Raw genomic sequence first — 13,918 nt, 5'->3', positions numbered from 1 at the left:
AAAATAGTTTACATTTCTGTACAAATGTTTTTAAAATTCTTTCTCTGTTTAAAGCACTGACATGCATAAGTTATCGTATAAAATTTTGCGCTGCAACTTGAAAGGACCTAGTATTCTCAGATATGTGTTAATAAAAAAAGGTAAAAAGTTTCAAGCTAATATCAGCATTAAGAAAATAATGTCTGCAGTAAGTATTTACTGGAAACTTGGCAGTCAGTAGCTTCAGGAGGAACAGCAGTTTCCATTCATGGGGAATGGAGGAAGAGAGAGACAAAGAGAGAAGGAGTGGGGAGGGGGAGGGGGGGGGAGGGAGGGAGGGAGGGAGAGGAATCAAGCATACGGGTGTGCCCCCACCTACCTACCTACCTACCTACACACACACACACACACACACACACACACACACACACACACACACACACACACACACACACAGTACTGTATCTGCAAAGGGATCTACATAAAAGTACACCAAAAATTTGATTATGGGGAGGAGGAACACTGCACTACCCATTTCCAAAGTTACTTATTACATTTCATTGTGCTCTTCTCCACCTCAGAAAATGAATAGCAAACTAAAAGTTCTTTGAATATGGTATCTTTCCTAACATAAGAGATCAAAATAAAGTTTTGTTGTTACAGACACTGAGAATGGAATGATGTCATGGAACACTACACAAATAATTACAACTTAATCAGTCATGTGAAAAGAAGAGACAAAAAGTGAACAGGAAAGAGCATTCCAAGCACATTAATGAATATACAATTCCTTGCGTATCCAGCTAAGAACCAGAGATGTACCCATCACTGTCACAGTCTTATTTAATAAAACGATGAAGTTAGTCTGCCATCCTCCTCTGCAATAACTAAATGGATCTATAATGAACTCTCACTACAGTAAATATGTGTAAAAATGTGACTCATTTAATTCAATGGCAACAATGACAACATTGATTAAGCATTTAAATACTTTTTGTGGCTCATTTGTGCCTGTTTTGTAGTGAAACATGTACAGCAAATACTGCCTTAACATGAAAAATAAAGAAACAAACTTAGACTTTTCAACAAAAAAATTAACATTAAATTTGTGCACTTTTTTTAACAAACAAGTTAGAACAGGAACTGAGTTAACACCCAAATTCACCAAAAACCTGCAGAGTGGTTAGCTTACAGTTCTGGTGAACTGACCTATATGAAAAACTGAAGACCAACTCTCTCACTTTTTGAGTACAATGTTTGAAGAATCAGAATCATATAATAATAATTCTAGACAATAACTGCAGCTCATAAAGGCTAAATTAAGGTGTCTTACGAGAAAATGCCATACACCCGCATCATTCAAAGTCATAATTACAACAAAACAGTAAAATGACATGTAAGGTGCATATTTTCTCCCCTTATCAAAGCAAATGTCACTGCAAGTCCTGCAGGTCTGGTCGTACAACACTGCATGTATTGCAGTTCTGGTCATATAACAGTATTAACACAAATAATGTGTGTGAAGAAATAAAGAGCACATGAAATATTCAAGTGGATATAAACACAAGTATGGAAATTTTCACTATTGCAAAACAAAAAATAGCATCCCTAAGTATCAGGTGATGACAGGGAGAGTGTCCATACAAGCGGCACTTCTACAGGTTTATGCTTCTTTTTGCTCTTCACTCGCACACCACTTAAATCTGGCTTATCATGTCTTCTGTTCTGTACATCACTAAAATCACTTGTCTCTGAATCTGTCTGAAGATTCGTCACTAGTCTATTTTTAGTATGTTTGGAAATGACCACAGTTTCTGCTTGATCTAAAGTGTTCTCTCCAAAACCCTCACTATCAGCTTTTTTTCCACACTGGCTGTCCAAAAATGCACTGGAATTCATTTCACTGCCTACATTATTGAAAAGAGCCTTTGTGGAGTCTGCTACTGCATTAGAATTCTGTCTCCAATTATAATCCATGGATGATGGTGAACGGCTTTCAATTTTACGCAAGAATCTACCGTTTTCTTGTTTCTTTTTAGGTGTTTGCAAATTAGGGTAAACCTTTCTTTTAAGATTGAATGGGTCAACATTAGATATAATATGAGATCCCCCATTTAGTACAGCTGCTGAGCGGCTCTCATCTGAGAGGTTAATATTCCTCAGTGTATTAGGTTCTACAGTTCCTGTAGAATCCATGGTCAAGCTATTGCAGAATGTATAATCTTGTTGGTAGTACTGGCAAAATATAGGTTCAGACTTCACACACTGCATTGCCAGCCATGTATGCAACAAAAGCAAAGGAAAACGATGTGTCCAGTAACTGACAAATTTGTCAGGTATTGCACCCAAACTTTTCTGTACCTCTGACGACAGCTCACGGTAATGGTTTTTCTGCACAAAGGAAAATAAGATTAATAGAAATATCTGACAGAACAGTGCATGTTAATCATAAATTTATTTACAATGCTTCCACAAGATCACCAACTAAAATCTGTATTACAGATACACTATAAGCTGCTTATGAGATTTCTCACAGAAGGTGGGAGCGAAATGAATCTAAAGAGATTAACATAAATTTAAAATAATATACGGTGCATAGGATAAATTATGTATTGGCCAGCTTATTTCATTCACACATCTGTTTACACAAAATGAATAAAGGAACAATAGCTGCTACTCACCATATAGTGGAGATGCTGAGTCACAGATAGGCACAAAGAAAACACTGTCAGAAAGTGACCTTTCGGGCAACAAGACCTTTTGTTGGAAGTAGACACACACACACACACACACACACACACACACACACACACACACACGACCACAGCCTCTGGCTGCTTAGACCACACACACATTACACATTATATTCCATCTTGGATTTCCCACTGTTTGAATAAAGGAACAGGCAACTTATAAGATTCTCAGAGATTCTTAAACCAGTTTTCTGCCATACTTGTACTTATTCACATCGTAAAGCAAATATAAAGGTCACAGCTATATTGATACGGGGTGTATATGGCAATGCAGTATTGTTTTCTATACAGCATCTCTAGCCACTTTCACCAATTCTTATTAAAAGAATATTAGTTACCACATATACACAAAAACTCACTAGAGATTATGTATCAATTAGTATGTTTTAAATGTGGCTCTTCAGTTGTCAGAGATCTTACCACTAATGAGGCTGGAGGAGATAGCAGCACGAGGTTACACGCAGAAGTTCTGTAGCAGAAAAAGTCAACTGATAACCTTTCAACATTTGAACTCATTCTTGCCAACAGCCCTTCAATGTGGGACTTTATAATGTATCAGCTGTAGTCCTGTGAAAGCCCCCCCCCCCCCCCCCCCCACACACACACACCATTTTCTCTGAAAACTTTCAGAGTTAACAGTTTTGTTTTCTCCCACGAATGACTCACTGTTGGGGTCCCACCTTAAGGCCATTCTTTCACCATAGTTTCTCCAGTGCTGAAGTTCTAACATCAACAAATTACTATTCTGCTGTAACTGCAGAGGCAACAGTGACACTATGTTGCGCACACTATAGTGACTGTGAAATTGAGAAATTTTTCCAATGTGAATAATAGGTAAAACTGGAAAAAAAATATGAGACCTTCAAAGTTAACAATTTTATAGGAGGTCAAGCGGTGGTGAGTCTTCTCAAATGTAAATAATAATGTATATGTCTTCCTGAAAGACCACAAAGTAATGATACTAGAAAGAGAGATAGGTGCATGACACAGAGCATGTGCTATGATGCTGACATATGACAGGTGGAGCACAGACTGTGCAGTGACTGTAAAATCTGAGAAACTAACAGTAGTCACAACACACATGGAAAAACAAAATGGCACTGTGGACAGAATTTATCATTATGTTGGCTGCTATAGCAGTATATAACTGATGAAATGATGGAGAAACAGTACAAGGTGTTTTAAAAAGACTCATCTGACAGCACAAAACTAAATTCCTACACAACTGAAGACAGAAACTTGCATTTTATTTTAGTTTCTTTTTCTTTTTTATACCTTGGAGCAGGCTGTGAAGTTCATGTGGACATCAAGAGGGACCTCTCTGCTGCAGCTAGCTGACTCACGCTCGCACATTTGTTGTCCAAGTTTCGAGTCAAGAGAATGGAAATTTGTGATAAGTTCTATGGGACCAAACTGCTGAGGTCATCAGTCCCTAGGCTTACACACTACTTAATCTAACTTAAACTAACCTACACTAAGGACAATACACACACACACCCATGCCCGAGGGAGGACTCGAACCTCCGATAGGGGCAGCCGCGCGGACCATGACAAGGTGCCTCAGACCGCTCGGCTACCCTAGCGGATCGAGTCAAGACAACAATGGCGCAATACCAAAAGATGTTATTTGTTCTTTGTGTCAGCAGTTCTCTGTTTCAGCGGGTCAGTTCAGTTAAAACTGTGCTGCATGATTTTTACTGCGAGACTGGCACTGCACCTTCTACAGCTCAACGTAGTTTTTTATGGGGAAGTTCACAGGTCACCACACTGTGCTTGGTCAAGAAGTAGAGTTTTGCATATGGTTCACAGCAACCTACTTGTTGTGCCAGACAAGAGTTAGCCATTACTAGTGTGTCTGTCTAGCACGTTTCACAAGGATGTTTGTTTTTCAGACCTCACAGGATTCAACTGCTGCAAGTCCTTGATGTTGATAAACCAATGCATACAGTTTTGTGAATTCGTTATGTGCATGTAGAGAGAAGATAACAACTTCCCTTTATGCTTAGTTTTCAATGACGAATATATGTTTCATTTACATGGAAAAATTAGTATCCACACACTACCGATCATCATTGCTGACTAGGCATAAAGAGATGTGAAATATGTAATTTTTGGCCAGTATCAGTTAGCAAATTTCAACTTGAAATGACACAACAAAATTTTTTGTTTTGGACTGACTCCTATCCAGTAACTACTGTCCATGTTAACTGACCATGAAACACATTAAATATGGTTTCATTTGCAATTTGAAACTTGAAATGATGTGATGTAAAATTTTGCATTGGTCAAGGATTTGAATTCAACACATAATCAGATTATTAACTAAGCAATGGCACATGTTAGATATCGAACATTTTTATCAGTAGCGAGATGTGAGAACACGAAATAATGAGACAAAAACCTTTTGCCCCACTGAAATTTGAGCTTGCTGCTGTTATTTTCTAGTCATGAATATATGTTAACTATCAGTTTCTTTCACCAGTAGCAATATGTGTGTATCATGTTTGAAAAAGAAATAATGTAACAAAAAGTTCTGTGTCTGACTGGGAATTGAAACTGGTTCCTATCATTATTTATGACAACACAAGAAGAGACGTTAAAAATAAAACTCAATTTTTAACCATAGTCAGGCGTTTGCATGCCTGAGCTTGAAATGACATAACGAAAATATTCATAACAGATGAGGATGCAAACCCAGAGACCGTCATGGAGACCTTGAGGACTCTGGAATATTGAAGACAGAAAAAAACGATGGAACTTTATTGTCCTGAAGGGGTCAAATACCATGAAAGGGGAGATCCAAGTTTTTATCCCAGTCCAGCAATAATCTTCGCCTCCTCCTCCTCCTCGTCCTTTTTCTTGCGCGTTTGTCCTGCATTGGCACAGGGTCAATATGGTTAGAAACAGATTTGGCGCAGTTAATTTACAGGGTGGCCCTTCTTGGTACCACTCCGTTATCCCTTGGGATGGAATATGTGTACCCCGACTGTCAGCACGCAGTATTAATCATGTGAATGAGAGTGAAAGATCCTGAAATGCTTGCGAATGGTGTAACTGTGGAGGGACTTGGATACCTTTCATCCAGTGTGATGTGGGAAATGACCTAAAAGCCACAACCAGATTGGCTGGCACACCGATCCTCGTCAATAATGTAACGGTTGGATTCATCTGTCACTGGAGTACCTTCCCAACTGGGAAGTGGCACTTAAAACACATGTGGCTATCCAGGTGGCACTAATATTTTTGACATCTCAAGTTCAAATAAAATGTGTGCCCTGTGACACTAATGAAGACTGGCTCATTAAATAACATAAAATTTCTACTGTAAGGAAGCTTACCGATGACAGACTTCCTACTTGTTGCGAGTTTCGTCTCTGTCATGGCCCAACTTAAATGACTCTATTCTAGTCAGTTGTGAAGGGACATCATGTTTAATGCAGATTTGGAAGCATGGTCCAACATTATGTTCTTCACTCAGTGTTACCAGAGATGAAGAGAATCTGTTCCGTGTCCCTTAAAAGTAGTTGCCTGAAGTGGGAACTGAAGCTAGACATTAGGCATACCAAGCTACCATCCGCCCCGCAGAGCACTAAATTCCACATATGGCTATGTCATGTTTTTGTCCTAATGGAGGAGGCACCACATTAAATGAGAATTTTTGCTCCCTGGAGGTGGATTATGCCTTGTCCGATACATTCATTTCTTTTTTTCAACCTCATTTCCATTTGCCCACAGCTAACCAATTCGGTCTTTTGTTTTGATTTTGTAATCAATCAAATAATATCATATAATAGCCATCTGCACAAAGTGGTAAAATTGTAGGATGTGGAAGTTCCTGAAGGAAGTGTTAGTTCTGACATGAGCTGGCCTGAAGAAATGTTTTTTACATCTACATCCACATTTATATTCTGCAAAACCACTGTGATGTGCATGGCAGAGAATACATCCCATTGTACCAGCTATTAGGATTCCTTCCACTTCCTTTCATGAATGGAGCGCAGGAAGAATGACTGTTTGAATCTCACTGTGGGTACAGTAATTATTCTAATCTTATCCTCACAATCTCTATGTGAGCGATACATAGGGGATTGTAGTATATTCATAGAGTCTTCCTTCAAAGCTGGTTCTCGAAACTTTGTTAATGGACTTTTTTGGGATGGTTTATGTCTATCTTCAAGAATCTTCCAGTTCTGTTCTTTCAGTATCTCTGTGACACTCTCCCACAGATCAAACAAATCTGTGACCATTTGTGCTGCCTTTCTCAGTATATGTTCAATATCCCGTGATAGATCTATATGGTACATGGCCCACACACTTGAGCAATATTTTAGAGCTGGTTGCATGAGTGATTTGTAAGCAATCTCCTTTGTACACTGACTGCACGTTCCCAGTATTCTACCAATAAACCAAAGTCCAACACCTGCTTTACCCATGACAGAGTGTATGTTATCATTTCATTTCATATCCCTTCAAAGTGTAACACCCAGGTATTTGTAAGAGTTGTCTCATTCTAACAGTGACTCACTGACATTACAGTCATAGAATACTGTGTATTTTCATTATGTGAAGTGTACAATTTTATATTTCTGAACATTTAAAGTAAGTTGTGAATCTTTGCACCAATTTTAAATATTATCAAGATCTGACCAAATATTTATGCAGCTTCTTTCGGATAGTACTTCATTGTAGGTAACCACATCATTTGCAAAAAGTCTGACGTTACTATTAAAATTGTCTGCAAGGTTATTAATATACAACATGTACAGCAAGGGTCCCAACACTCTTCCCTGGAGCACACCTGAAGTTATTTCTACAGCTGATGATAACTCTCCATCGAAGATAACATGCTGCATCCTCTCTACCAAAAAGTCCTCAATCCAGTCGCAAATTTCACTTGATACTCGATGACTGTACTTTTTACAAGCATAGGTGTGGTACTGCATCAAATACTTTTCGGAAATCAAGAAATACTGCATCAACCTGACTGCCTTGATCCAAATGTTTCAGTATGTCATGTGAGAAAAGTGTGAGTTAGGTTTCACATGCCCAATGTTTTCGAAATCCATGCTGGTTGGCACTGAGAAGGTCATTCCATTCAATATACCTCATTATGTATGCTCATGGTCTTGTGATAAATATTACACAGTGTAAACAAAAAGCCAATATATAGAGCCCACTCCTTTCTTTATTTTTTAAACTACTTTCTGTATGATATAATTGCATAGCAATAGCGTTGTGACCATCGCTTAAGCAGCATATCATGTGAGGAATATTGGAGTATGTAATCTACCACTGCAGGAAAAATTTACCTGGTAAAACTAGCTTGTTGCAAAAGTTCATGGAGATTTTGTTTGGGATACTGCCACACGGTTCACTGTGACTGTTCTCGGGGTGACTTACTGAATGTTGCTTACTTGAAGGTTACAAGGTGTGATGTTTATGTATTTGGAAATGCAGCACAAAATGGAAAAATGTCTTACCATTTGCAAAATTTTGTTCTCCTTGGATCTGATGGAGGAGTGAAGGTAGTGGATGTCACACGTAGGGTGAGTGCAACAGAGGAAATTATGTTGGAAAATATATTTCTCATTTCAATTAGTATTGTTCTGAAAAGAAACTAAATTCACAAAAACAATGGGTTTTTGTGGTTTATCAATAAGGTCCATGATAGGGTGCCTGATAAATAGAAAATGTGATGAAATGTGAGCACAGACTCCATACTAAAGACTTGCATTCAGTGTGCAATAATGGGAAGAAAGAAAGGATGATTAGGGTTCGACATCTCACTGACGATAGGGTCATTCGAAACCAAGCAGAAGATTGGGAAGAATGGATAAGGAAATTGGTTGTGCCCTTTCCAAGGAAAGGTCTCAGCATTTGCCTTAACCAATTTTAGAAAATCATGGAAAATATAAAACAGCATGTCCAGACAGGGATTGAATCACCATACATTAAGGTCATAAAAAGAAAATAATGGTCAAGCTTAACAAAAATATTGCAATTAAGGGGGTTTATGCCGGGAGTCATTTACCACAAGACCACAAAATATTAATATTAATATCTCTCTTATTTTTATATGCTTTCTACACTAAACTAATGAACAATGCTATAAAATATGCACTATACTGATACAAATCAGTAACAACTGATCATACTCTTATAATGAAAGATTGTCGTAACTGAACATAAAGTGTCCATAACATAAGCAAGTCCACATCATCACGAATTAGTAAGATAGTACACACTTTTGACCTCAAAAAGGTCTATGCAGTTCTGTGTGTTCTGTGTAATACCCAAGTAACATTACAGAACTACTATATACATATAACAAATCACTCAATGCCACACACAAATCAATCAAATTGTGTGGTCGCAAAAAACTAAAAATGATGTAGGTGTAATCAGAGAAACGCAAGTTTTAAAACAGGGTGTAATGTCTCAATTTCTTTATTTTTTCAGTTTTAGATCTAATGGGTACTAAACCGAGGATGCGAGAAGACTTAAGCTGGAGAATTTAATATTTCCTCCTGTTTTTCACTCTGGCAACTTGTAGCTCGGTAAGAGAATAAGTGTAAAGCTGAAAAGGTATCTAGGTCTCCAGCGAGATTAGAACTAACTGCAAAGGTAGTTCTGCTTCAAAAAGGGAGCACATTAGTACTTAGCTGTGCTTAGTTAAGAAACTGATTAGATGCTGGGTTTGACTCTCTGTCCAACACAAAACTTTACGCCATTTCTTTTCAAGTTTAAACAGACGCACACTTTGTTACTTGTGAATGAAACCATATTTAACATTTTTCATGGTTAGTTAATAGGGAGAGTAGTTGCTGGATATGAGTCCCAGTCCAGCACAACAATTTCAACAAGTAATTTCAAACCGACTCTTGCTAACTGATACTAGCCAAAAATGTGATTTTACATGTCTCCTTACGCCTAATCAGTAATGACAACCAGTGCTGTGTTCTACTCTTGGTAAGGGATAAAACCTTTGCTTGGTTAACAATGGCTATAAGTGCTAGATTTTAATTAGAACAAAACAGTTCAGTATACTATCTGAAGTTTAGACACCTGCAAAAGTAGCTGCTCATGAATCCCTTAGATATTTAATGTCACTTGGTACTAGATAACAAGAATGATAGGTGACTTAGATTCTGTGGTGTCACCGCCAGACACCACACTTGCTAGGTGGTAGCCTTTAAATCGGCCGCAGTCCATTAGTATACTTCGGACCCGCGTGTCGCCACTGTCAGTGATTGCAGACCGAGCGCCGCCACATGGCAGGTCGAGAGAGACGTCCTAGCACTCGCCCCAGTTGTACAGACGACTTTGCTAGCGATGCTATACTGACAACCTACGCTCTCATTTGCCGAGACGATAGTTAGCACAGCCTTCAGCTACGTCATTTGCTACGACCTAGCAAGGCGCCATTACCAGTTTATATTGAGATTGTAATTAATGTATCATCAAGAGCGATGTTCTCCAATTATGGATTAAAGTTAAGTATTCCAAGAGCTTCGTACTTTATTTATTAGACTCAACTCCTTTAATTGTTCCAGACCTCACGCCAGTCTGCGTGAGCTTAAACGCGTGCATTTCGGCCTCCTCTAGCAACACGGTGTTGGCTCTTCTGCCAACACATCATATGGCGACGAGTGTAAAAACGGTCTTCTTCTTTATACTGCACTAATTTACTTGTGTCATGGCTTCGCCACAATCTCCAGATGTACTGTCCGAATTTTATCGCTTACAGAATCAGCAGACACAGGCCTTATTGGATGCCCTTGGACAGCTCGTCCAGGGTCAACGTGCAATGCAAAACGATGCGGCAGCCGCCGCTCCACCGCTCCCGCAGCCACAACATGTAGTTGCACAACCTTTTCGTCCTTTTGATGCGGCACTGGAAAGCTGGACGGAGTGGTCACGCCAATTTGGATTCCATCTCGCCGCCTACAGAATTCAAGGTATTGAGCGGCAGCCTTTTTTGCTTTCTTGTGTAGGAGTGTCCACCTACCGTGTGATAGTGAAATTGTTTCCCCGATGCGACGTAGCAACTCTGTCCTACGACGAAATTTTGTCGGCCTTAGATGCATATTTCAAAGACTCAGTCAATGTAGTTGCCAAAAGGTATACGTTCTTTCGTACAAAACGTACGGCCGGTCAAACTAATCGGGAGTGGGTTGCCACTTTGCAAGGCCTTACTAGGGATTGTGCTTTTGAGTGTGAATGTGGACTCCATTATTCAGATACTATGGTGCGTGATGCAATTGCACAGAACGTTTCTGATGTTCGTATAAGGGAACAGATTTTGAAACTAGTCAATCTCTCCCTTCAACAAGTGATGGACATATTGGATAGGCAGGACACACTTGACTTTGCTCAGGAATCATTTGAAACTTCGCCAGCCATGTGTCACGTTAACCGGCCCGCCGGGCGAGCTGCACGGAACAGTAAATTGCCCTCGCGCCCGTCCGCACAGCTGCCGCCAAGCTCTCCGCTACGTGTGCCGCGCAAGCAAGCAAATGCAGTGCTAAAGTCATGCCCGCAGTGTGCTACTAGACATTCGCGTAAGAATTGCCCGTCACGCCAAGCTATTTGCTTTTTCTGTAATGAAAAAGGACATGTTCAGAGTGTTTGCCAGAAAAAGCTCAGATTGGACACTCACAACCGTTCCAAGCCCTTTGCTTCGCGCCGGAATCGGAATCGAACCACAAATACTCAGGCTTGTGAACCTTCGCCCATGGAAATTCATGTAGTTCATTCCACTCCGCCCAGTGCCACTTTTTCTAACAGTGACTGTGTTCGTCCAACAAATGGTGTGCGTCGACATCGACGGAAATCCCGTCAAGTCGCAAGTGATTCTGTACCAGTCTCGGTTCACGTTGCACGAGACAGTCGCTCTTGTCGTCAGCAGGACAATAAACTTTTTGTAGATTTGGACATTCACGGCACAGTGGTACCATTCCAGCTCGATACCGGAGCTGCAGTTTCATTGATCAATAAAGACACGTACAAACAACTGGGCACACCTCCGTTGCATGCCGCAAATGTTAAGCTCAGTAGTTACTCCAGACAAGCAATCCCTGTATTAGGACAGTGCAGCCTTCTTGCAACATACAAGGGACAAACAAAACTTGTGTCATTTTACGTCCTTCGTTCTTCTTCTGCTGTGAACTTGTTTGGTTTGGATTTATTTCAGTTGTTTAACTTGTCTATAGTCAATCAGGTCCTATCAGTGAACCAGACTGTGCCTTCAGCCAGTGTTTCTCGTCTATGTGAAGAGTTTGCAGACATTTTTGCACCGGGCCTTGGTTGCGCTAAGACCTATAAAGCACATTTGGAACTGAAAGTAAACGCGCAACCGAAATTTTTCAGAGTGCGCAATGTTCCCCATGCATTGCGTGATGAGGTCGCAAGAACATTACACGATTTGGAATCACAAGGTGTAATTGAACGTGTGCAGGCTTCTCTCTGGGCATCACCATTAGCAATTTTGCCAAAACCTTCTGGAAAATTGAGACTTTGTGTGGACTTCAAAGCTACAGTTAATCCACAACTAGTGATTGCAACTTTTTCCTTTACCCCGCCCGGAAGATCTTTTTGACAAACTGTGCCCGGGTAAATATTTTTCGAAGTTGGACCTAGCAGATGCGTTTTGGTGGTTAACACGCATCTTGGTTTGTATCACTTCAAACGACTGCCGTTTGGGTGTGCATCCGCCCCTGCATTGTTTCAGCAATATCTACAAACTGTTTGTGCGTCGGTCCCTACTGCAGCAAACTATCTGGACGATATCGTGATCTCCGGAAAGACGGAAGAAGAACATTTAGCCAATCTCAGAACATTATTTCAGGTGTTGCGACAAAATGGTCTTCGCTTGCAGAAGGACAAATGTGTGTTTTTTGCTCGTGACTTACCCTATCTGGGACATGTAATCAATGCCCAAGGCATACATCCCAGTCCCGAGCACCTCCGTGCCATACAAGACTTGCCTTCGCCACAGAATTTGAAGCAGCTACAGAGTGTGATGGGAAAAATAAATTACTACCATAAATATGTGCGCCACGCCTCTTCCATTTCAGCTCCGCTTCATCGCTTACGCCGTAAAGGTGTTCCGCTCGTCTGGATGACGGAATGCGAACGCGCCTTTCGCCAGTTGAAATCGGCGTTGCTTTCCAATACTTGCCTTACGCCATTCGATCCCCAGAAACCCCTTTTGTTGATGGTAGATGCATCGGATTTCGGGATCGGTGCTGTGCTTGCGTACAAAGATGGTTCACACGATCGCCCTATTGCCTTTGCGTCCAAATTGCTCTCGTCTGCGCAAAGAAATTATTCACAGATCGAGAAAGAAGCTTTGGCTCTCGTATTTGGTGTTACAAAGTTTCATGATTTCTTGTATGGTCGTCACTTTACCATCATCACCGACCACAAACCTTTGACATCGCTTTTTCATCCGAACAAGCCTGTACCTCCACGTACAGCGCAGAAATTCATTCGCTGGTCTATTTTCCTCTCGCAGTACCGCTACGATATCTTGTATCGGTCCACTGCTAAGCACGGAAACGCCGATGCGTTGTCCCGTTTGCCTGTTGCTGAGGATAGAGCATTCGATTCTTCCGAACTTGCTTGCATGTTCATTGATGCGGAAACTGATGATGTGGTCGAATCGTTTCCGATTGATTTTTGTCGTGTAGCTACAGCCACAGCTGCTGACCCTGTCCTTGCTACCGTTCTGCGTTTTGTTGCTACGCAATGGCCCGTGTCAAAGTCACGGATCGAGGATCTGTTGGTTCGCCGATTTTTTGCTCGCAAGGAGAGACTTTTTGTACGACGTGGTGTTTTGCTGTTGCGTTCTGATAATGATCAGTCCAGGGCCATGGTCCCACATTTGTTTCAGTCCTCTGTCTTACGGCTTCTCCACCAAGGACATTGGGGTATAGTGAGAACGAAACAACTTGCTCGTCAGCACTGTACTTGGTTCGGAATCGATGCTGCGATTACGCATATATGCTCTTCTTGCATGGCGTGTGCCGACCAACAATCTGCACCACCGCGGAAATTCTTTGCATGGCCGAAATCCACTACCCCTTGGCAACGCTTACACATCGATTTTGCTGGTCCATTCTGGAATGCTCGATGGTTGGTTGTGGTAGATTCATTCAGTAATTTTCCTTTTGTTGGCCGGATGT

The 13,918-nt window shown here is 40.7% G+C and overlaps 1 protein-coding gene across 3 annotated transcripts in view; it reads right to left on the bottom strand.

The window, feature by feature from the left end:
- Positions 1-294: 294 nt before the first annotated feature.
- Positions 295-13,918, bottom strand: part of LOC126194925 (serine/threonine-protein kinase/endoribonuclease IRE1) — a 151,599-nt gene continuing 137,975 nt past the window's right edge. The window contains exons 16-17 of one of the 3 annotated variants that reach the window (XR_007538527.1): positions 395-2,370; positions 295-362 (exon numbers count right to left, since the gene is read on the bottom strand). Coding sequence is in view for 1 of the 3 variants with exons in the window: in XM_049933304.1 (XP_049789261.1) it covers positions 1,588-2,370 (783 nt within the window). In the remaining 2 variants the exon portion in view is untranslated. Of the gene's footprint in view, positions 2,371-13,918 lie in introns of all 3 variants that reach the window. The other 2 variants (XR_007538528.1, XM_049933304.1) reach the window with 2 other exon arrangements.

The sequence above is a fragment of the Schistocerca nitens genome, chromosome 7 (genome assembly GCF_023898315.1).
Source record: "Schistocerca nitens isolate TAMUIC-IGC-003100 chromosome 7, iqSchNite1.1, whole genome shotgun sequence".
In the NCBI taxonomy this organism is placed as follows: Eukaryota; Metazoa; Arthropoda; class Insecta; order Orthoptera; family Acrididae; genus Schistocerca; species Schistocerca nitens.
The sequence above is the reverse complement of the archived record's forward strand: the minus strand, read 5'-3'. Positions and strand labels throughout refer to the sequence as shown.